This window comes from Neodiprion lecontei, chromosome 7, assembly GCF_021901455.1.
Source record: "Neodiprion lecontei isolate iyNeoLeco1 chromosome 7, iyNeoLeco1.1, whole genome shotgun sequence".
NCBI lineage: Eukaryota > Metazoa > Arthropoda > Insecta > Hymenoptera > Diprionidae > Neodiprion > Neodiprion lecontei.
Window position 1 is genome coordinate 13,631,131 of NC_060266.1, and position 26,410 is coordinate 13,657,540.

At 38.5% G+C, this 26,410-nt stretch overlaps 1 protein-coding gene across 2 annotated transcripts in view; it reads left to right on the top strand.

Annotated features, from left to right (window-relative positions):
• The window catches only part of LOC107217405 (regulating synaptic membrane exocytosis protein 1), a 1,749,170-nt gene that overhangs the window by 1,527,805 nt on the left and 194,955 nt on the right, over positions 1-26,410 (top strand). For both annotated transcript variants that reach the window (XM_046745888.1, XM_046745889.1), the window contains exons 14-15: positions 766-842; positions 24,476-24,534. In XM_046745888.1, coding sequence (XP_046601844.1) covers positions 766-842; positions 24,476-24,534 — 136 coding nt within the window. The remainder of the gene's footprint in view (positions 1-765; positions 843-24,475; positions 24,535-26,410) is intronic.

The following is a 26,410-nucleotide window of genomic DNA, read 5'->3' on the forward strand; positions in this document are numbered from 1 at the left end:
TTTAGGGGAGAGAGAAACAGTTTACGCGTCTGAACGTGTTTGTCCTCCCATAATTCGAGAGGTATTCAGTTTGTTTTACCAGTTCCCTGTTACAACTGTACCTAGTCTACCCTACCATGTCTTCTTGCCAGATCATAATTCAATTTTAAGTTAGTCGATACGCAAGATAATTTAACAAACGCTCCAAGCCCACACAACGAGCCCAGGTTTGAAATAAAAAAGAAGTCCGACTGACGCGACGTCTTGAAACATGAGCATAACAATTTTTGAACTTCAATGATAAATAAATCACAACCTTCTAATTTCAGACAAATTCGTTTCAACTCCTTTTCCAGCTAACACGGGATTTTCTACTAACTGAATACTACATCACGGTATTGCTCTCAGCTATTTTGGCCTAATGTTTCATTTTGTCCCGGATATCTTATTTTTCCTCAGGTACCCTGTTCTGCCCCGGACGGCCATTTTTGAGCCAAGAATTTCATTCTGCACCAGATATTCTATTTTATCCTACATGTTCCACTTTGCCCTGAGTAGCCCGTTTTGCCCAGGTGTCCAATTTTTCCCCAGTGTTGCATTTCTTCCACAGGCATCCCATTTTGCAGCAGGTAATCCATTTTTCTCCAGCTATCTTGTTTCGTCTCACATGAGTGTTGCACTTTTCCCCAAGTATTCCACTTTGCCAAACTGTCTCATTTTGTCTAATGCTCTTGTAACTACGTCAGGAATAATCAGTTACCAGACTTTCCCATCTCTTTTCCATAGAATCGGCGATTTGCTTGACGATCCGGGAATGGTACCAAGCCCAGGAAAACCATCGGGTAGCCTTGGTTTGCAATTGGGTAAGTCAATATAAAACTTAATACAACTAGAATTGTTCAGAGACGTCATAATTTTAACTTGCATGTAATCTGAAATAGTAGTATAGTGTAAAAAAAATATTCCGAGAATAATGGCGAAAGAAATATGTTTCGTTGACGTGACTATATTTTTTAGTTAGCAACGAAAAATTTAACAGTCTAAGCGACAAAACATTTTTCCCGTTATTCACAAGAGAAACACTTTTTTTTACACAATACTCTTCTCCTAAACATATATATAATTATATTTTTATACTTGTGGAGTCAGAATTATATATCAGTGAAGTGTCATTAGATCTCAAAGTTCGTCATTCAAAGATGAGATCATCAACTCTGCAAGCTTTTTTAAAAATTAATATCATCATCATTAAATATACGCTATATAAATATATTGCTTATACTACAAGTATACTTTGAATCAACTCGGAAAAACTTGTGCCCTGATAATTTCGGATTTGATATAAAACTTCATTTTTTGACGCTCAGTTTTCCGGGGTTATTCTTTTTTTCAAGGGTTTGTCATAGGTATACTGACCATACAATCTATTCCAAAACGTGTTGAAGTGAAACATTGAAAATTGCGACAGTAGCTAATCAAATCGAATCGAATTGGAACACAGTCATTTTGTGGCAGAATAGTTAGAAAACTATAAATTTCAGTTGAATGAACAATAATTCGTAACATTGGACACATCACATGGTTCAACCATTTTCGTTTTATTTCAAAACTACATTGTTCGATCGGTTTCAATAAATAATAGCTTGTTCAATTTACAGATTATGGTTCAAATCGCTTAAGATAAATTTTCGGGAAATTCTTCAACAACCTTCAACAGTAATTGTTTTCTCTGTTGAAATTGTTTTCTGACTATTGATCATCTAATCCAGAATTGCTGTTATTGTTCTTGAAATAATCAGAGTCGAGTGTTTTAGATATAAAATGAATAATAAAATTCAAATTTTCATAATCTAATCCTTGGTGATTGGGATCAGAGGGTCGTCAAGTTTGCTTGGAATACCTGTCTTACATATCTCACATGACATTAGCAATTCTATAAATGCTTTTATATAAAAAAACCACTTTAAGATTCATTGTTATCAACTTTCATTTCGTGACCAATGAATTATGAAATTTTATCCGCTTTTCAAACAATGTATAAATGGGGTGAGAACATCCGTACCAAATCGACCAACATCCAACTCTTATCATTTTGATTTCATTGCAAATTTTTTATTACGTTGATTAGAACAGATTGAATATTACGTTTTTAAATTTATACCGTATGGTTTTCCAGTTATAAAACTTTCAAATTTGACAATTTCTGCTGCGTCAAATATTCCCAATTAAATATAAATCTTGAGCGCCAAATCAAATAATCAAAGTTGAAAATCTAAATGATTTCTACTGAAATGCACTTTCCGAAAGTGAATAAACAAGGATTGTATTACATATTCAGATTTATGAAATCGTTTCTCAATACAGAAAAAACAATAACTCGGAACGTGTATGATATTTTTGATTGCTTGATTGTATCTTAATCATTTTAGATTAGGTTCGATAATGGCCGCTTTCGATCCATTAATTTTTTATATTTCTTTATCGAATATCAGCCGTAGCAGGGTAGTCAAATCCTTTTCAATCGACGTTAGAATGAGTTAAAGTACTAGGAACTGCAGAAATAAATTCATTTACAGTGAATATTTAGAATTTCAATTTAATAGTAATTCAAACGTGACATCACAATGTTATGGTTCTCAACCCTTGAGAGATCAATGGGTCATTGGTAACCTATGAGTTACAAACGCTGTTCAGAAAACCGTAGTAACTAAAATGGGGCTTTCTACCGATATAGTCCCCTGAAATGACACTAGACGTGCTACTTATACCATGAGGACTCTTATTTTATGCGTAAGAACGACGTGATAATGAACATCACGAGAGCATCCTAGGAATCTTCTTCTCCACAACTAGTTTCCAATTAAAAAAATATCAGTCCGTATGCGATTTCATGACAAGGTCTATAGAGGGTCAAGGCGGTTCTTCTACAGAACCAACTGTGAAAGAAATATCTTATCTTCAGATAAATGAAACTTGAAATAACCTCACACGTACAAAATCTCAGAGTTGGTTCACGGATAAATAAAAAATGAGACAAACTCCACAATTCTAACTCTTAACACATAGCTTTAGGGCAGACTTACTTCAGAAGCGCTCTGATCGCATAATTTTCATGCTTGAATATTTGCGATTCTCACCAAAAACAAGCTAAGCATGTAACATTGGCGGACGTTTTGCATAGATATTCGATTTTCAAGATGACAGTTGAGGTTACGCTATGGAACTTCATAGTAATTTTCACGAAATTCTGAGGAGCTGCATGATACTAGGCGGTCAAATGGTTTTTATATGGGTCCATATAGACAGGTAATGAAATCAATAGGTATAACTAAGTCGATGAGTATAAGTGAAGAACTTTGAGAAAATCTTTTAATATAAACTGTATTTCCATTTTGCGAAATTTTTGTGAAACTGATTGCAAAAGAACATTATGGATTAGCAATAAAATCTGACGTGACTCGATTCCAAAAAGCAGAGCCTGTACCTGCTGTCTAGAATGTGCATTGCATTATTCCTCAAAATGACCCGGTAAAGGTATAGTTCGAGTTAGGATTTTCTCTAGCTTGAAGGACTTTCAGAATAATAGTATTATTGCCACGTTCAAATCATATTCATAGAAATGCAATACAATAAAACAAACAGTGTTTTTACGGACCAGCCAACAAAATTACAAATTTATCTGTCATTTCGCAACGGGGGCACAGAACGGTCTTTCGCACAAGCATTCGGTGTATTATGCGTAAGAGCAGTGGCTTGAATATACTTTCAGTGTCCTGGAGCAAAATTCTTGAAGCGCTCCCTCATATGGGGGCTTGAAGAATCATACACAAGCCTCCACATGAATCATCTGAAAGCTTGTGTATGATTTTCTGTTTCAGTTATTAAAATTATCTGAGATGATTATGAATCATAGTTACTGAAAGAAAAACAATCGGCAAAGATGGAATGTACGCAGAACTTCAACCTGATACACTGTAATAACAGGCTTTCCGATACATTTTTTATTGCACGGTGCATGGCTGGTAATTCAACGCTATTTATTTCTTACAAATTGAATCTTTTTACTTTAACTTCCCCGAATTCGTCAATGAGAGTATCTAAGTCGAATTGTTTGGCTCTTTGTCGTTCGACTTTGTGATATACCATGATTTTCCGTGGACAGTAAACTGTTAGAATACCAACCAAATACTCGCGCGGCCTAGTGCGATTTCATTTAACCATACCGGGGTATGTCTGAGACATTCTGTCTCTCTCCCATGGCGAATAAACGCTTCTCTCTTTCTCTTTTTGCGTCGTGATTGGCTGAGGCAATCCCACTAAGCCGCGCGAGTATTGGATTGGTATCTCTACCGTTTCGTATCCACGAGAAGTGATGGTAGAGGTTGTGACGGGTTTTGAGCCCGCACTAATAATGGGGAGGGGACGAACAATTAGAGACGGGGCCGATAGAATAGGTAAAACTTCGTGTGTGTATTTGCGAGGGGGATACATGTACTGCAATCGGGGGGGGTTGACTTAAAACTACTCAAGGTACAAAGGGTTGTAGACTTTAACGGGGGCTGATCACGCCTCAGCCCTTAGCGTCACTTAATCCTAACTTATAGATACGCGCGCGAGGAGGGGGGGGGGGGGGGAGTGTGTAGGATGACGGGGAGTGTGAGGTAGGAAGGGTCGGTATTGCGGGGGGGGGGGGGGGGGGGGGGGGCTGATCGGCTGTAGAATGCAGGCTAACCTGGTGTCGTCGGCGTGTGCGGGTAATGGTGTACGTGTAACTGTGTGGGTGTCGGTGTCTCTCTCGTTTTCTTTCTCTCTCGCTCTCTCTCTCTCTCTCTCTCTCTCGCCCTCTTCGCTTCTCGTGGATTTCTTTCCTTTCTACTTGTTGCTGCTCCGCAGGCCGTGGTCGTACTGCTCGCTGGCGCTCGGCTCTGCCGAGCGTCGGTGGGCTTCGGTTACCTTCGGGTCTTTCCCGACGGGACGGGACTCACCCGTTCGGCTCTTCCCCGCGGGTTTGGGGTTTGTTATGACTTGCACTCTAGGTGCAACGTCACAAGGTTCTCAGGTATATTTTGTCAAGTTTGAGTTTCGAAAAATCTCTCTCAGCTGTCAAAACGCATAGTAATAGAGTGAGAAATACGAAGCAGACTGTGAGATCATCCGAGAAATTGCTTGGCGCTTGATAATCAACAAGAAGAAACTGTGTGAGTTCTTGGGTTGACCTGATTTTTTCGAACCGTTCGAAATGCATGTCTTCAGACGTGTAGCAGCTGTGCTCAGACGTTCAGAGAGATATCTTCTGGATAGGCATTAACCACCGCTTTTGCACTAGCAATTATAGAGCAAGAGCCCGTGAACGGCAGACGCACATCATTTTGTAGAAGGATGAAATTTTCACTGTTGGTCTATATCATAGTCGGTAACAACATGTCAGCGAGAGCTAAACTCTATCAGGGGGGATTTGGCTGATAACAGGTATCAAGGGTATGAAAAAAATGATGCAACTTATGTCATAGAAAAACGGCTGAATTTCATACATGTTATTCAGATGATTATTCCATGAAATTATGCCAAACGCAGACACTTTGGAGGGGGAGAAATAACCGGCTGACACAAAAAATGGTCGGCCATGAGTGCGAGCGAGAGAGCATTATCTGCCGACGCGAGTGTGAGAGAGCGCGTTGGTCGGGGGAGTGTCTCTCGTGACGCCCTCTATCGTCTCTATCGTCAGTTAGTTATACCGAAGTTTGAAGGTTCTGAATGCGAGTGTTCTGTGACAGAATGATATATAACGTTTTTGATTTCGAAGTTTTCTGAATGGTCTGAAGTCTAAATTGGTTCTGCAATTAATTTAGTTCGTTTTCTTTCGATGTCTGAAGTGATTCTAGTTTGCATATGTCTGGTTCGAAAAGGATCTTCAATAGTAGGAGATCTGGAAGAGACTCCTACTACCTAATTAGTTTTTGACTACTTCAGTGCAAAACGATTGGTCTCGAAGAGGCCAATCCGTGCAGTGTTGACAAGATAGTTAGTTGCAAGAATGCATTTGAATTCTAAGAATGATACTTTGTGAACTGCTCGTCTTGTCTTTTCTCACGTTCCTTACGTTTGGTCAGTGAGGGTTCGTGAGCCTGAGTATCGTGAATTTCGATTGTACACCCATATGGTCTATGTGTGAGTTGGAATTGAAGATATAAAGCAAAGAAATGAAAATGATGTGTATATATTGCATAGCATTACATGAACGTAAGCTCGCTTGTAAAACGATAGATGGTATGTTCTATGCAGATTGTCGGTGCGAGACCACTGCACACAAAGATGGTAACTGAATCTAGATCGATATTGATCTTAAAGGCTACGGTATGAGCATGTGTGCTCTCTTATGGGAATTGCACGTCAGTAGGTTACGGTACAGAGAGAGTACAGCCATAATTATAGGCTGGGACCAAACAACTCAACCCAACGAAAGACTCCTGTAGATCAATTCCAAAAATATTACCAATTTCATCTTTTTTCATAACGCATATCGAAACACGGTGCTGAGTTGATTAATCTTACTGACAATTAGACAGATCTTGTGTCGAATCTGTTATAACCGATACGAATGCAGTATCTCCAATTTCTTGTCCGATCTGCGAGTTTGTTTTGTTTGATAGAATTTTTAACATTGCATTCAGAATTTGCGGGTTCAAATAGTTCATCGTTCTTTGTGTACGTTTGAGTAGTACTTCCAGAATTGGATCATATTAGGACGATAAATGAATGAATTCGCAGAAATTACCTTCTGTAGTCGTCAAATTCACTTCAATCCTGTGAGCTCGAAACAAAGGATCGTTTGTGGCAAGCATTAGTCTTGCATTAAAAATTCGGACGTAGAAACGGACCGTTAGGTTTTCATGGGTCAATTTTTATAATTTCTTGCTTATAATCTATGGTCAGATTATCAGGCCAATCTGATTTGCCAGATGAACGACGGATTCTTCGGTGTTCCAATGCCACGATCGAAGTATAGACAGCATTATTTGCTTCTGCTGTTCCAAGTCCCAGCTTACGAAAGGTTCAGGATCACTATTAGCGCTCAAACAAGGAAGGATTTTGTTGCTAATGTGGCTGAGAGGAGTCGTGGCTTTCGTAAAAAACCTGGAATGCTTTGGTACTTTCTTCGAAAGCTCGACTTCCACTTCATGTTTTTTTTTTTTTTGTTGTCGCTTCCTATTTTCTGCACTCCTTGCTTTTTTCTTGTTGAAAATTATTAGCGACATTATAATGGGAATTTGATAATTGTTAATAGCAATATCAACATCGGGATATCTTCTATGAACCGTTATAAATGTAAAACGTAAAATTGATTCACCAAGGCGGTGGAATAAACACGGGCGGTTGGGCGCAACTGGGTGGTGGGCTGGGCGAAAGGTGTTAACGTTTGTCTCGCTTGAGCGACTTTATGCAAGCATAAATAGGTATTGAGCGTCCGCTGAAGGTTTTTCTTAGATCGATCGACATTTTTGATTCTGCTCACATCTTTGGAACTTCTAGATTGTACAGGTACATTGTACTTGTGTTCGTTGTACAGCGTGGTTACGTGTACTCAAAGGACTCAAGTAACGAATTTTCATCATCAAATGAAACAATATCATAATTAATAATCAGTCGATACGTAGAATCATATGCGTTATTTAACTTTGATTAGAACCTGCAAATATATGGTTTGGGGGCCGAGCTGAAGACAGGAGAGTGTCTCTCTGAATACCCAAGGTTATTATCTGCAGCTAGGCGCCAATTCATCTTGCTCAATTTTGCGATGGAACTCTGTAAGAAAATTTATATTGATATTCTCAGAAAACAATACTACTCTGAATGTTCGACAGTGACTAGTGAAGCTTGCTACTCGTTTTTGTTTAACTAGGGGCTTCGCCCCTGCGCGCTGTGCGCCTCACTCTTTCCTTATACAGTGTTAGACAGGTGAATTTATTTGTGCTGATTTGATCACAGGTCTGCAACTGTTGATCGGTTGTTTCCGATCAACCCGACATTGTTATTGGCTCCCTATGCAGGTCTGCTCAGATTGTTTTCGTGAACGAATCCACTCACATGTACAAAACCCCCGATGCCATGCATTCCCAATTGCATTTGGCGACTTATTTTGCTATAGTTATTAATTTCCCCATTGTAGAGGAACTTCATAGCTTTGCTATAAATAGAATTTCTATGGCTTCAGACAAATTAAAAACTCGTTATGATATTCTAGCCAGGGATATAAAATTTAATCCCGGAGATTCTGTCTGGCTCTTTCAACCTCGAAGACAGAAAGGACGTTGTCCGAAACTAAAAAGAAAACTGGGAAGGCCCTGACTTAGTGGTTAACCGGATCAAGGATTTACAGGATCCGAAAAAACCTATATCTTCTTTGAGATAACTCTCCTCGAGTTCTGCTGACATGTTTGCCAGTATGATATATTTGAAACGATACTCAGTCTCACCTCTGCGTGTCGATCTTGAGTGCCGTATACGCAATACGCCAGCGCGCTAAAAAGACAGTTCCCGTCGGAAATCATCTTGATAATTGTCGTTTGCATGTTTATTTTTTGCGTGTCAGAAACAGATACCTATAAAGATATTTGTCAAAGACTGTCATAAACAGCCGATGACAGTTGTCAAAGGAAGTTTTGTTTGCTAGATGCTTTTTGTTTTGTTTTCGGCATCTCACCCCACCACGAACTTCATGCGTATACTATTCTTCTTATAATCTTTTTCGTACTATTGTTATTATAATATTTTTTATACTATTGTTGTTATAATCTTTTTTACCAGTTCATTTGTTCAGAACTTTTTTAGTAGATAGAGAGATAAGACGTTATGCAAAATTTGCAATGATGTTGAAGAAAACTACTGGAATTAACTTATCTTTAGATGCAAGGTTCGACGAGATTGAGAGCCGTCGGTCGTGTAGGTCGGTGTCCGTAGAATTCTGGGGCAGAGCCTCACCTCGAGATCGGAAGGGTTGATGAATCCGAACGATGATGAACGTCGGGCATATAGTGTTTGTGAATTTCGAATGATACTCAACTATCGAAAGCTATTGTTTGAAACAGTCAATTTGGTGCACTCGCGGTTTATATATATATATACATTGAAAATGATTCTTACAATTATTAATTGAAGATGATAATGTAGCTACGTATTATGATGGACACTTAGTATTACTTCAGGTTAAATCAGGGCCGAACTTGATTTGATTGAGGAAAATCGAATGTCACGAAAATGTCTATTCGCGAAATAATGAGATTCAGTAAAGAACGGTGAAGATTGGAACGTAAAAGATAGTGAGTCTTTTACAGTTAACAGAATAATTGAATGCTCGGTTTTGACGAATTAGGGCGAGACTTTAGGCCGGTCACAATTAATATTTTCCAACGCTACTCTTGCTCGAGAGGGCTAATCCGGGTTGACGTCTACGCACTTCGCGACTTGGCAGACGAAAGACATGGCCTTTTGGGCCTGAGGGTCCAAGGAGCTGCAGTTGCAGTAAGTTACAACGGTAATTAGCCAATGACGTGCGAGGGCGACCTCATGGTGCCCAAATCTACACGGTCGGCGTCACTCCGCGCCTTGCGATGGTGTTCCGACGATTCTCAATCTCGTTGCTTACACGTTTGGGGCCGTACTTAAATTACGTAACGGAATTTGAAGAACTTTTCAACCCCTACCCCCCCTGTGTATCAGATCATAACAAAATGTCAACCCCCCCTCCCCCCGTCCCAAATTGTACGTAATTTTTCGGAATCAAATAACGAAATAGCATAAAATTTTATTAAAATCATTTGTATTTTTCATTATTCTTTTATTTATTAATTATTAATTAATTATTAATTATTAATTATTCAATTATATTATTAATTTAAGATAAAAAACTTAAAATATTCTTTTCTTATAAACTATTGTATTATATTATTTCTACTTAAAATATATATTAATTATCAAAAAATTTTATATTCAATTCAAAAAATTACGTACAAGCATCAAAAGACCCCCTCCCCCGTATCGTAACAAAGTGTAACAATCGAGTCTGACCCCTCCCCTCCCTTACGTTTGTTACGTAATTTAAGTATGGCCCCTTTGAGGTGTTGACAAGAAGTATCTCAAGATAAGACTCACGCATTCATCCACACATTTTAACAGATAATCTATTCTGAATTAATGGTTCCAAAGTTAGTGGTTTATCCTAATTATTGATGATAATTTTGACTTAAAAAGAGAGTTATTTCCAGGTTGAGCGCTGCTGATGCTAATTCAGCAGTCTCTTGTCTCAGTTCTCGGTACCAGTTATAAGAAACAAAGTTGAACCTTATACTAGCGATCGTTGTTGGTCTCTACGTAACTTTTGCCACGAGGGGTGAAACTCGCCGGTTCAGGCAATATAATATTTCAATGTTATTTATGGCTGTAGCTTTCTTTAAAGCGTTGAAAGGGAATTTGGAAAACACTTCACGTGTTGAGAGCCCTAGTTATATTGTGATTTCGAAAAAGGTACGCCCAAGCAATACGCTGGACATAACACGATAGTTTTCACCATTACCAGATAAAATTCTCCAGATTCACGCTCTACGTTATCATAGTTTTTATCCTCATCAAGTGCAGCCTCCCGGATTCACATTTTGTTTTTACCCTTATGGGAAGTATTTCCCTGGAATAGCGCTCTATGTTACCATACTTATCGAGCGAGATCGAGAAACTGCATTACCGAACGCAACCACGAACTCTCAACCGTTTAATCTCGAACCCTCGCACGTGCCAACTTCAGCAAGGTTCCTTCATTGCGAGTCAGCTTCCAGAAGATTTCCGTATCGTGAGTCTGCTTTGGAAAGATTCTTTCATCCCTCCGACGATCGACAGGTTTCGAGGGAACGTTGACGTTGGAAGGCTTGCAACGACTCCAAACGAATTTAGGCTGACAAACAATTTTTGGAATCGTCTGACAAGTTTCGACGACGTCGAGAGGTCTGTGCACAACGGGTTTTGGTGCGACGTCGAATTTTGAAAGGTTCTAGAACTGTGAGATAGACCTGCATCGACCCTAAACGAATTCAGGCTGATGAATAATTGTCGCAATCACGCAACAAATGTCGACTTAACGACAAGAGGTCTGCGTTGATCTGCAAGCCTTTGGTGGGTTTTGGCACGACGTTGAATTCTGGAAAGTTCTGGCGCCGTGAAAAAAACCTGCTTCAACGCTGAACGTAATTTCGCGATCGTCCGGCAGGTTTCAGTGTAACGTTGTATTCTGGAAGGTTCTGGAATCACCGGAGAGCTTTCCGTGCAACGTGGAGTTCCAGAATTTTTCACATACATTTTTATGTTGCTCACAAGGCTTCTAGATATTTTTAAAGGATTGTAACCTACGAACGGTAGGAGAAATACAGCTATAAAATTGATTAAAAAACTGAAACATTTTAATTTTAATAAAGAATTGAGACAAGAAGTTTAAAAACTTAAAACATAGATTTTACTAGACTGAACAAGATTAGCATGCGGAGGGTGCAGATATGATTCGAACAACGGGTGAGTAAGTGGAGATGGTACGTGCAGCATTTTCCTACCAACACGGATAGCGAAACTGCTATGCGATTATAACGGCCCATTCCAGAACATGATGCGGGCTACTGAGGTGGATCGGCTGCTGATGAAATATCTAGGTGGCCAGTATAAGCAAGTAGATTTTCACAACGCGTCGATTTTCGATTAAGTTTCATCAGGAACGAAAATTGATTTCATCATAGTTTATGCTCGACTTATTAATGCTTGATATGAATGAAAACAGATTTCATAAAAACAAAAAAAAACACTTTGTGCAGTTCACACGTGGTAGAAGTGAAACCTTCAGAAACTGAACTGCAAAAGAATGAGGAGAATGCAGTATCAGGAGTAGAATAATTATTCGTTTCATCGATAGTCATTTCATTTCATCAAATCGATAGTAGTTTCATTTCGTTACATCTGTCACGTGCAAACGATGATCTGAAGGATCTTTTTCAACGTTATCTAATAGAATATACATGTAATATATTCTCGAGCGGTTAGTAATAGATTACTTTGAGCTTCGCTTGTATAAAGTGTAAACACACCTGCTGTGATGAAAGTACAGTATTCTGGGTAACAGGATCTCAGTGGTATGGACTAGACGAATGGATGGAACTCGTATTGTCCACAATGGTTTATATTTTGTATAACGAAATATATTAAGTACACTATTGCAAATGACAAAGAGAGATTGAGGACGAGTAGGGTAATTAATTATACTATTAAATATGACCAGACAGATTTAGGACAACTAAGTACTACGTTACGATTTGGGAAAGGTGAGTCGAGGAGTGGAACACACCACCGATTCACCGAGTCGTTCCGTTAAGAAATCCTGAGTCTCCACGTTGCCTTTCTACGTGATGGAAGGTCCGTTCCAGTGGCCGATTCGATCGATGGGGTGCACCACTCGCTTATCTCCAGGCTGAGATCTCATTGATCTCACACTCCTCAATTTCGACTGACTTAAAGATGTCGATGGGTTACAAATTACGGCTTGGTTTCGTCGGTGGTGGGGCGTTATTCTGCAGAGTAGTCATTGGGCCATTTTTTCGGTGTTAAAGCACACTCTAACTCATCTAGTTGTGTGCGGGGAAGCGACCCTTGCAGGAATGCGCTGGGCAAGTAGCTTCACGTTTAGCGCGTGTTGCGTGTTTCAAAAGGACCATTCGTAACACATCGATAGTCGTTTCATTTCGTTTCATCGAGTTTCAAATCACTACCACGCTAATTAAGTCAAGTTTTGCATTTCCGTTACATCGATAGTCGTTTCATTTCGGTTGATCGAGTTTCAAATCACCCCCGTGCTGAAGAAGTTTTCTGCAACGGCGCTAAAGAAGTTTTCACTTCAAAGAAACTTAGGACTACAGTTTTACATTAAATGCATTATATTGATGTAGGAGTGATTGAATATTTCTTACTCAATGTTATCGTAAATTTTGTAGTAGTAGCCCATTTTGAGCTGCCCAATGTGGCCGTAATATAGCGTGATGCACACATTTCACAGTAATATCCGAAAATTTGTTGACAATTTTGGTAACGATGGACAGCCCGTATGCACCAAGTCAAAGGTTTCAACTTTCTCATTCGAAATTTTCTGCGGCAAAATTTTCATCTTCAATCCTTTTATGTGAATTCATGAGTCATAATGCAGTGACAGGCATCTGATGATGTAATCAAGCGTTTCAAATGGTAAATCGCCACCTTCTCAGCATAGTCCGTGATAATTACGTGACAGCGACAAATTTTCGTTTTTAAGTAAAGCGAGATTTGTGACTCATGTCCAAATTTAAGTTACCGTACGGATAAGACTCGGAATTAGAGAAAAGCTTAACGTCAGTAACGTTAATAGTGACTGGCATATTTGCTGGTTTGCTTCTTCGATTCGTTTGAAAACGGAGCATGAGAAATCGTGGTTTCTCCGAGTGGGTGTACGTTTGACAGTTCAATCGTGTTTCGTGGTTGCCGAAAGCAAAGGATATTCGTACAGCTCCTAACTACGAAAACTCGTGGAAACAAGTGCATTCTTCTGAATGAAATTCAAAAGTGTGATTGTCCGTTGATCCGAGAGCTTCACATAGGGTACTAACCATTTCACCTGATTAATCACGATTCTAAAATCTTCTAGAATCAGCTCGTGTTTCGCATTACCGATGATCTTGCAATAGTCTTCAGCCAGGCCCAATATCACGCTCAAGGGAACAACTACATTGAATTTACTATCGGCATCAGTTGATTTTTTCGTTTCCCTAAAATCGAGGCATCCAACATTTCCCATAAGCCAACTTTGATCAGGGTTGAGCGAAGCGAAACCCTTCAGCAGGCTGGTCGAATCAACGTTCCTGCATCTGTCAATCTGTACAGCGTTTAGTTCGTATCATGTATCTTCGAACAAATGGCAGATGACATGATTGTCTCAGGTTATGATCGCTACTGCAGTATCGTCTAATTAACCAATTTCCCAGAAATATGCAGTGAACTCTTGCTTGATAATATACATGTATCCTAATGTTGAACGGTGATTCAAATGTCATCGCCGTTATTAAAAGTTGACGATCCGTAAGGTTTGTGTGCATGTATTTCTTGGCGTACGATTGATTCGTCAAAGACGACAGTCATCTGAATGGTCAAGATTTCTTCTTCCATAGTATGTAACAAGCAACACAATATAAAAATCACGGTGTTATATCTTGGTAATTCCTGCTCCAAAAATTGTCAGCTTCAGATCAAGAGCTATCAGGAATTCGAGGTGTTAACAGTTCGAGAATAGTTCGATGACTGGCTTAATCGGAGCATGCTGACTTACTAATATAACGCTTGGTGGTTAATCTGTTATCCATAATGTCAATATTTTATTGTGATGTAATGTCCAGTCTCACAGTTGTAACTTCTCAACGAAAATGAACCAGATCTCCGTGTCGATCGACTAATCGAAGCTGCATGTGAACTACGGTTTTGACTTGGTGGTGATCTGCGGGTAAATGATGTGCGACGACACTTCCAAAATCTAACATCCTGGCGCAACGATACGGAATAATACATGAGTAGTATGCACTTTGCGCTTATTGACGTATGCACCCGTTGTGATAATGCATTCGACCCGCACCGCGTTGATCTTGAGAATAGCTACAGGTATATCCGATTGTTGAGTTTGGTTAACTGCCAATACACGTAGTGGAAGTCCGAGAAGCTGACCAATAGAATCGTTCGATCTAAAATTCACGAAATGGTTACGTTAGATTTCGCTGCATAACGTATTATTGTTGGGTTTAATGCTGATTTCAATGTTCGTATTTTCAAACGTATTTTGAACATACTTTTCGATATCATCAATCTCGTAGCTGCCAGTAGATATGGTCATGTTATCGTGACGAACGTCAACATTGGGAATGGAATTGAAGATTAACAAAAATCAAGACCGATGGCATAATTTTGATTCAAAGCAACTTAGATCGGAGGAAAATATTAAGAGAATCGAAGATGTTCCCGAAATCGTTGAAGTAAACAAATTAGCTATGACTATAAGTGTTTGACTGGCTTCATAAAATTACAAGTTATGTTTCTATAGTTTATGCCTTAGAAATTTCAGGCACAAGTGTTCGCAATCGAATGTATGGTAATCCTGATATTTTTCATCGTTATACTTAACGCTACCGACACCGAAATATTTTCCGAAGTCTAACTGAGATTGAAGATGACGGAAAGTGTCGAAATTCCTGACATCGTTGCCACATTTCTTGTACAAAACCGAGTATGTCCCAGGAGTGTCCTTATCATCAAGATTGATGACAGCTGCCTTGTCTTTACACGTTCTAGTTTGTGCATTTGATTGCGCATTAGAACACCTCGAAAGTATAGAATTTTTATAGTTTTTGAATACTTTAGGAAATTCCAGTTGGTTAACGCTCAATGTGGTAGATTCACGTTCAGTTTTTCAAAAGACGATGACCGACACCCTTCTTGTAATATTAAAGATAGAAGCCTGTATCTATGACGATCAGTTCCATCGTTTTGTAATCCCGTTTGCTTCCCTCCAATTCGCGTTTGGCTGCGCTTGTATTATTCACAGCTTTTGCAATACCCATAGCACTCCCAGCTAACACATCCGTAGCATTGAGATTGGCAAAAACAGGTATGAGAAGAGGTATAAATCCACCAACTTTCGAAGGTACCGGTAGGATGCGTTGTGATCGAATGTCACGCTTGCCATCTTCTTTTCTCACAACTTCTCGAGCACCTTGGAGTGCAGACTCAATGCTTGTTTTTGCATTGTGGCTCGGAATCATAGACTGTTTTACTACGGGTATTATTTCGTCCAAGGAAACATTCTTTGGTTTTCGACCCCCCCCCCCCCCCCCCCCCCTGCCTAACTTAGTTTCTACCTTCATCGTTCAAGCTACAGCTCAAGCGATTGCTTTTCACCCAAATTTTCATCCTTTGGAAACACCCGTTTCTATGCTGGTTCAGCTAATATCTTAACTGCAGTGCTTCTAGCTTGAAGATTTTCGCGAATTTTTTAATAAGCTATATCATGTTCGTTAGACGCTGCGTTGAAAGAATTTATACCACAATCATCTATGCGGGGTTTCTTCTTGTCAATTTTGTACCAGGACTACAATATTCGTAACCCGGGAAGTGTAAGTCAATCGGAAGTTTGTGGATAATGCTATTCACCACATCTTTCCCACGTAACCACCTTCTCGAGGATCTCTTACGGTCGCTTGTGTACAGAATCATGTCCGCTCTTAAACTGAACTAGAATTTTTATAAACGAAGCACTTAAAGAAAATTCAACCAACCAGTTATGTTTAAGATGAGGTTCAAGACAAAATCGATCTAGCTGCCCGTGACGAACCTTGATACCGCTGTTAAAGTCGATTTGTTTCTAACCAAGGTGATAAATTGAATTTCAAGACTCGGTGAATCTTGGTGAGTTGAAGGCCATTTTGTAGAGCTTGTTGCAAATTTCGATAATGCAAAATGTACCGAGTCTTAAGATACAGGGTTTTCAACGACTTAGCTTTTTTCGCAGTAGGAGGCTCCCTGTGTTCTGTACATAGAGGTCGGACACGGTGAACGTTGTGAATAGCTTGCAGGTACTCCAAGGCGACTTCTAGAATATATCTCACCGGTAACTTATCAGCAACGTTGAAATTGAAGCCGTCGAGGTTGGTCACCTATTCAAAACCGCCGTAAAAAAGCCTTGCGTCATTGCCCAGCCGCGCGCCGTAAGGATTTTTGAAGATTTTTGATAGTACATCAGATATTTTGACTCTTCGTCTGGGTTGTAGTGTGTTGTGCATTTGTTATTGGCTTTGGCATACCAATTGCACCACTGACTCACACCATCCCTGATACCTCTTTCAATGAACATTACCATGTATATATATATCGGTTAGCAGTTGTGATTCAACTATGATAAATTCGAACATCGTGTTCTCTGTTAGTCCTGGATTTATGTCATAGTGTGCTCGATCGAGACCGTAGGCCTTCAGACAACCATCTCGGAAATTTACAAAGACATCTGCCAAGAGTAAAATCGTGATAACTACGGTAAAAGAACAGTTCGTCGTCGTATCTGCACTTAACGTAGATTCCTATGCTAAATGGTTCGTGCTCCTGGAATACCTCGGTCTTGGAAGTACTGAGCTGTTAAATTGGTCTTAGCAGACATTCGAAACCAGCAGAAACAATGAAGAGTACTTTTTCCTTATCATGAAAGTTCTTAAATTTCAATGTATTACTTACCGCTAAAGGTAGCACGACTTGCAGTTATTCATATTCATGTAATTTTGTTCGTGAGCAACCAAGTTTTCTGTATTATGAAAGGAGTGGAGATACTGATCACACATGTATTCTTCAAATTTTTTTCTTTTGAAATCTGTTTGCGGACTAATCGAGATGGATCCTTGATCCAAACATGATGATATTGGGTTGATGTCTCCTCATAGCTGCTTCCATCTTGCTCTACTTTCCGACCCTTAATCGTACTTGAAGTAAAGTTGACAATTGAATGCTAGGTCCAGCCTGAGTTACATCCTTAGAACTTCTCCATATCTTTAAAAATAGGATCCAATATATTTTCACAAAACCAGAGTGTGAGATCAGCCGTCTATAGAATCGTTGAATTCTTCAAGTTAAAATATCTTACTTCAACAATCTTGTTATCGTTTGTTAAGGGGGTCCTCTGGTTTGACGCCCTGATTTTTGAGCATTTTTTGGGATTTTTTTGTAAGGACCAATAAAGAGATAGAACTTTGAACTTTTTACCATTTATTTATACATATTTCAAGAGTATACAGTTAAATTTTTAGCAAAAATATTTAGTAGAATTAAAGTTATAGTGGTCTGAAGACACCCGCCTCGGAAAAATGGACGCCCACTTCCTCCGTGATATCAGCTGATTGGCTGATCTGAAACAAAAAAACCCGGCGAGGTTTTAATCTGTATACTTAAATACACCGAGTGGACTACGATAAAAGAAAAATTTTGAAAATTGGATATTTGACAGACTTCGGAACAAAAAAGACCGAATTTCATTTTTTTTTTTGTCAACTTTTTAATACATAAAAATTAAAATGTTCAAAATTTTTGGATGATGATAGTCCACTCAATGCGTCTAGATGTACCGAGTAGACCCTATAAATTTGAAGTAAATCGTCCAAGCCGTTTTTGAGATATGATGGAGGAAAGTTTGAAAAACATGGTTTCGAGAAAAACGCGTTTAAAGTTTCAAGTACAGTTATAACTATAAAAATTCTAACTGACCACTAATCTGCGATGCCTGGTCCATAAGGTACACCTTACTCCTGCTCTTGGAAGTCTTTCAAAGCCGATTTTTCAGCTTTATTTTTTCAGAAGTGTCTCAAGTATAAAGCCGACAAAGAGCAATAGGCTCAACCTCCAAGCGCTCCGCTCAATGCTCCGAACACCTGTCCCTTCTAACTGCTGTATCTTTATAATGGCTTCGAATATCAAAAAATCACTTTACCTCATCACATTCTATACACATTAAGGAAACAATTTGTGCAAAAGAAAAAAAAAAATTGATTTTTTGAACCCATTAAACCAGAGGGCCCCCTTAAGATGCTGTTTTCTGCAGGTCAAACAGCGTTTACTTTGGAAACGTTCTCTTCTTTTAACACATTGTTATTCCGCGTTTCAAATAGAGCCTGTGCATCTTTCATTAAAGCTATTGTATCTAAATGTTTCAAGCGTATTATCACTCCTGATCGTTTTTGAAAAGCTACCTCTAAATCACACCACCTAACTCTATAACTAAGTCTCTCGCGTGTTTTTGAAGTACTATCCTCTCTTGGTAAACTCTTAAGTCGTAATTTGAGTCTCCCACATGACTTATAATCGATGTACATTTTGGTTTTTCGGTAACCGTTGTCTCTTCTTTACACAATAGCCGACCCAAGATTTTTAATGTACTCACGCCTGGCCCAGGCATATGCCACCATATATGGGTTCATTTTACGTTCAGCAAGAATAGCTATGGCCCGCTGCAAAAGTGGTACAATATCATCACAATTTTCAGCAGACATAATTTTACTACCTGATTCGATTACTCAATATTAATTTCAAATTAACCTCTGTTCTTCTTGCGTACTTTGGAGCTTACTCGACATAGTTATCGAAGGACTGTACCAAGTAATTTTGAATCAACCTTGTGTGTACTGACGAGTTCATCAATAATTTCTGTAGTTATTTCTCTAAAAGGCATTGCTTCTCTTGAAAGTCTTTGCTCATTATTAATTCGATGTATTGTGTTCCACAGTCAGCACTTGTAAACTGGGAGTACACGTTGAACCCTGATATTCGTACTATGCAATCATAGTGCGCGTAATGCTCCAAGTATAACAAAATAGGTAAGGATGTAATGGCAAGGAAGTTGAAACCTGTAAAGTTGATTTTACCAAGTTGATGATATCTGGCGGCTTCCGTTTGACAATTACAAGAACTGTCATTCGACACAATTGATGATACATTTTTGATCTGGAAAGCAAGTCAAATCCAACGCGGTCCTCTCGATGTCAAGTCGGAACTTGTCGGATGATTCCGAAAATTGTTTGTCCGCGTAAAGTTCAGCGTCGTTGCAAGCCTTCCAGCATCCTACCTTCCCTCGAAACCTCTCGACCGTCGGAGGGCGAAAGAATCTTTCCGAAGCAGATTCATGATAAAGGAACCTTCAGGAAGCTGATTCGCGATGAAGGAACCTTGATGAACTAGTCACGTGCGAGGGTTCGAGATTGACTGGTTGAAGGTTTTTGGTTGAGCTCGGTAATGCAGTTTCTCGATCTTACTCGACGAGTATAATAGCATAGAGCGCTATTCTGGGGGATTACTTCCCATAAGAGTAAAAGCAGAGCGTGAATCTGTAGAATTTTATCTGATGAGGGTAAAAACTATCATAACGTAGAGAGTGTGGATAATTTCCTACCCTTAAACGTTCTAGAAAAAGGTTTTCGTCTGGGTCAAGTACATGTGCGCATTCTACCTACGTAGATTTGAAATTTCCCGCCGTTGTACATGCGCAGTAGGTCGATGTGGGGACTTGGAAACTTCTTGGTGACCCCGAACCAATCTAGCCTATCTACTTTCTGACCTCTCAAGAAATTTCAGCTTCAAATTCATGACTCCATTTGGAATGAGAGTGGTTTGTTTTGAAACCTTTTAGGTACACAATGGAGCATGTTTCATCTAATGCTCAATACAAATTTATAACGTATATTAGTGGAGGGCGTATTGTTCATGTTTCATGTATAATACTCGTATATTTTAGCGAAGTCGGCGGAATGACACAACGTAAACGACTAGAAGGAATGATTTTAATTCATTTGAAATCCTAACCCACAAAATTAAAACAAGAAGTTCATACAATAGATTTCTGCATAGTACTTAATACCAAGCATATAACTGAATTTGATATCAATTATCTTCGCATTTGTCAAAAAACTTCAAGCTAGTTTAGACCAACACTGCCTGGAAAATGTAAGCGAATCCAAAAAGCTGGTATGTATAGTTTGTATATCTATTTCGATAGTGCCTGTCAAAATGGCTGATCGTTTGCATTTCCCAACTATCGTTCGCTTCACCTGCGTGGCAGAAGGTGCCTTGCATAAGTTTGTGGTGTTACCCTTTATTTATATCAGACTGCCAGAAATAGGAAAACAGAACTCACAGTACTTGCTCGTAGAGTCGTAACAATCAATTCAATAAATTTTTGCTGCAAATTCTATAGACATAGCTGAAGAACAGATGTGTAATATAATCATGAGACATATCATACTCACACATACACAGTACGCTCACACTGTTTACATTGCAATTAATTACAGTAGATGCAATTTCCAATTATCTTCAGTCGGCTTTATTATCATCTTATGAATGTGAAAAAATTCTGAAAAATATATAGCTATCATTGGACCGAGCCGTAGCAGTTTATTTTCATACTCAAAATTTTTGAAAATATTATCGAAAAAATGTTATACCCTTTAAAGAACTGTTTCTTCTATTTTGAGCCACGATTTCATAATTCTGAGCATATAAAATGTTGTATGTTAATTTTTTAAAGTGCATCTTAATACGAATAATTCCAATTTTTAACTGCCTCGCGTACATTTTGATAATTCCGGAAAAATGTTTCACGGCTTGGATTTGACTGGCATTCGAACCTAGGATAATTTGCTTTCCGGGTAACTGCTCTGACAACTGACAGATACCTAGGTCACTGCCAGAACACCTTCCCGTACCGCTACTTGACTGGCTCACGAAATGCCACATCACAACCATAGACTTATAGATATAGAATGCGCGGTTTGTGCACTCAGCTGAAGCCGTAATTAAAAAGAGAGAGCACAGCTGGAACCGGACTTCTCTGATGCTCGATCGAAAGAGTTAGAGAAGAGTAGTTTCAAATGTAGATCGAAAGAGTGGGGGGCATCCGCCAGGCAGGGTAAGCAATAAGGCAAGCGAGGGGGTATACTTATATGAGTCTATGAGTACGGTTAGAGGGCGCTGTTATTCCGGTTTTACTATGACCGACGTAGTATTACCAGATTTTAAAATGTATGTAAATGGCTCATCACACCGGATATAATTGTTAAATCTGGTGTAATGCGTCATTTGCATGCATTTTTAAATCCGTTATTACTGTGTCCGCCACAGTAAAACCGGAATAACAGTGCCGTGTAAGCGTACTCAATGCGTTTTCGTCGCCAAGTCACCGATGAGAATGAGAGGTCCGGTTCCAGCTGTTGCTCTATCTTTCTGAGTATGCTTTCAGCTCTATGCACAGACCACGCAGCTCATCTTTATAAGTCTATGGTCACAACTGTCATTGACTGGATTTGGCGCTTGGCAGTTAGAGTCAATAAATGACAAGAAAGTAGAATTAATACGGGCGAAATTGTCAAAATAGATATTTTTTTCTACTCTTTCATACAAACATTAGAAATCTGAACAAAAAAATTTAATAGTTACGTTGCGCTAAGGAATGTCATTGAAAGAACACAATAATCGAAGGCAATGAGGGGTTAACGTTGCTTAAGCTGTTATAGAAACCCCTACACGTACCTATATTATAAAGAAGGGGTTTATGCTGCAAAAACGCGAGGTGCTGCAGATACAAATTGCGTTTTCGGTAAACCGAAAGAAATAATTCCCTTTCTTCAAACAAGATAATGTGGTATCGTGGTCACATGTATAGACAATGAATCTTTTTGCTCAGGGTGAATTAATAATTTTGCATCAATTTGTAACTGTTAGATAATAAGTTTATTACACTTTTATATGCCTGCTCCTTGAATAGTTGCATAACAGGCGTACATAATACAAGAGGCGTTGTGATCACCTTGGTTTAGATTCATGTTTTTTTCTTTGTTTCATTTTCACTATAATTGATTTAATCTTCCAGACATGATATTATTCATCAATGTAATTCCCAAATAACAAGCTGGATAATTCTGTAAATGTGAAATGTGGTTTTAAAGCATTTCCGAGCGTGGTGCCAATTTTTGGGGCATTATCTATTCGCATGATTTCGATGAATTCAATCTAGTGAAGCTAGTGCCAATGGCATCTGTGACTCTACTCATGCGGATGAAATATCAATAGATATAGTATTTTTGAAAGCAAAACGTATGAAAAATTATTTGTTTCTACTTCTAAGCTCAACTTATTTTATCTATTTCTATCAAAAGTACTGTTCTTCAACGTCTGATTCTGCGTTTTGAACCGTCTCGGAATTATGCATCATACATTTTTTTCGGATTTTCACAGGAATGCAATGAATGGCTGTTATTTATACAAAGTCTAGGCAAAGGAGAAAATAAAAAAAATTGAAATAAAAGCAGAAACAGAATACAAAAATAATGATAAAAAAGTATTGAGATTGTGATATAAATCATACCCACAAACACAATTCTTGACTAACAATAGGTGAAAAAAGTTAACGAAAAGCAACTTGTGAAATATATATGCTCTACGTGAACAGGTTGAGAAAGTTTTTGAACACTCACAAACTTACAGTCATTTTACTTCTCCTATTAAAGGGGAAAATAAATTGAGAAATAAGAATGAAATATACATTGATGTTGATCATTCTAAAAGGATCAGGTAAAATTTTACCATTTAACTAAGGGGAGGGTGCGAGGTTGTGGTCACGGATTTCAAAGCTCTTCGTAATAACGAACTACAGGTCAAGCAGCAGTATCCAACTCGAAGTGGTTTTCGAGAAAAACCGGTTTAGAAAGCGTAGAGCTATTCATGTACCCGTTCCGTTGCGCGTAGTTATCGTTGAGACGATGTGGCTCCGGTGCGCCCGACTACTAAGCGAACCCTCCAGCTTCGCTTACTTTCTTTTTTTTTAATTTATTTTTTTTTTTCTTTTTTGCTACCTGACAGCGCATGCTTATCTTTCAGGAATTTTGTCAATTTGCCTACAAAATAAATGAATTGTAACACTATTATTTATCATTATTAAACACTGATGTATCATCAAATATTACAAAGGTTCAGAGAGTATTTTGGTTTATGATGGCTTATTACTCATTATCACGGTCGTTGTCTGTACGACAATTCATGTTTTTCATGCTTTTACGATAACTACCATTTCAACAGATGCAACAGCTGTACAGACAACTACAGTGACAGCGAGTAATAAGCCATTGTAAACCAAAATACGCTGTAAGCCGTTGTAATATTTTGCAATAAATCAATGTATAATAATAAGAAATAATAACGTTACAATCCACTTATTTTGTACATAACTTGACAATATTCTTGATAGATAAGCATGCACTTTTGCGTAGCAAAAAAAAAAAAAATATACAAGAGACGAAAAACTTGATTGCAGGTAGGATCGAACCCACGCCGTTCGCGTGGTAGTCAGGCGCACATTCGCGGGCCACGCCGTCTCAACCACGGTCTTACATACAGGTCTTCCAAAGATGGTAGTGTGAATTGGCACGCTTAGTACTTATCCAAGTTTGTTATTTCGATTTCCGCCGCAAGAATGGTGGGGATTTGCGTCTCGGTATAGCTAGCGACGCTAAGTGGCGGCCTGAGACTCGAAAACCTTGGACACTGAGCGTGCCCACCCCCACCACTGATAATTCTGTTCTTTACAAGACCTGTATGTAAAACCACGGCTTCAATGACATTGACAATGGCAACTGACAACACTGACAACACTGTGAGTGCAACGGCGCAGGTACATGAATAGCGTAACGCTTTTTAAACCGGTCCTTCTTCAGAACGGCTTTGAGTTGGGTGCTGCCGCTTGGCATCTAGCTTGTTATCACAAAGTACTTTTCTACCCCGAAAGGGCTTCAAAATCCGTGATACCAACCTCGCACCTTCCCTTTGTAGAAGAATTAGGGGAAGAGATATTAGTTAACAGATTGAAATTACTTTTCAGAAACGGAAACGGACAAAACACCATCGTCACCAACGCGCCGGAAATTGCCAAAGACGCCGGTATAAGTTTCATAGTTTGAACCTCTCTTTATGTGATATGTTCTATAAGTATATACATGATCCATATGTATATTATTGCTTATGACACACACACACATACGTATGAATCTTTTCAATAGTGCAGAAGTTGAAACATGTATGTCTTTCACTTTGTTACACGTACCGTATTACAAAGTGAGCACAATATATAATATTTAATCCAATTTAAATTTGAATTAAAATTAAAGATCAAAAAATACAGACTATATTTTATCCCGAAGTCACAGATTCAGTAGTTACAATCGGGTAAAATAAAATGCCTGTTATTTAAATTTAAACCTCCAATAATAACATTCAGAAGTTCCCTATCCCAATTTTTGATTTACCGTTCATTCGACATGGGAAAAATTTTGATTTTCACTTTCGAATCTTACGGCTCACCAACGGGTGTTAAAGTTGAACTTGCATAAAATTTTTTATTTTCTTTGAGATCTACAGCAAAACTATCAGAATTAACAGAAAATGTCATAAGGCCTTCTTTGTAGAGCATATCATTCCTTATTAAATTGTGTCCTTCAATAATTTGAAATCCTAAGAGTCTGAATTTGAAAAAATGCAAAATAAATAAAAATTCAACGTTGACATTGAATAACTTTTGAATGAGTAGATTTACGATTACGTATCTTTTTACTAGCTCATTCTACTTTATACAAAATTATATCTTGGGTGTGTTTTTTTTTTATGTTCATCCGTTGTCGAGTTATAAAATTGGGAAGTAACAGACACAATTTTCACCACGTTAAATGTATGGGAAATTGAAAATTGCGATAAGGAACCTCTAAATATTATTATTCAGTGCTTGTATTTCAACAGACATTTCATTTTACCTTACTGCAGCTATTCAATTTATGACTGAAACAGAAAAAGCAGTTGATTTGTTCCATCATTCCAAGATAAATTTATATGTACTTATTTTATAGAAAGCAATCATTTATAAATATCGGCATATCTATGTCAAAATGTGAAGTAATGGAAAGTTCATGATCGAGATTCTAGTCATTAATTCTGCGCAAAATTCTAAAAAGATTAATTTTTTTCGCATTCACAAAAGACATTTGAAAGAAAGGCAGTTTTTTCACCACATTGGACCGTGAAAAAAAAGTCTCAAACCATACAGGGAGCATGTTTGGCACCTTAGAACTCGTGTTTAAGCATTTTCATGAGTGAATGCACGTGATCCCTGATTTTTTGAAATTAAGATTATAATCAAACTACCGAACAAATTCTCATGAAATTTGCACAGGATACTATTCTTACTCCGAAGATGTTCGAATAATCTTTTTCGCCAAATTCCACTTCCGGCTTACAATTACAGACGGCAGCCGCTTACTCCATGAATTTTGGAGATACAGTACACGGAGAGAAAAATCTGAGAAAAATTACCCTGGTGTCTATAACCGTGATGTAAAAGACGCCTAATGCATTTTTTATTGATGCATATTACAAAAATTATAGGTTTTTATGAAAAAAATCACTACCTTGTTTAGAAACTATGTATTTCGGCAGCACAAAATTTAAAATGTGACGCCGCATTTTTCTGATGCAGCACCGTAAAAACTACATTAGGTGTCTTTTACATCACGATCATAGTAACAGCAGGGTGATTTTTCTCAGATTTTTCTCTCCGTGTAGCGGGCATTGAAATACAGTCTATCGATTTCGAATCAAAATCCTGAGAATTTTTTGAGGTTTGGTCAGCACGTAAATGTGGGTGCAGAGTTTTGTGGACATAATTATTCAGCTGAAATTTGCACAGGATACTGTTCGCACTACGAAGACTAGCAGTATATGATCATGCCTCACGTAAAAACGTACTAAGCTTTTTAGCTAAAACGGG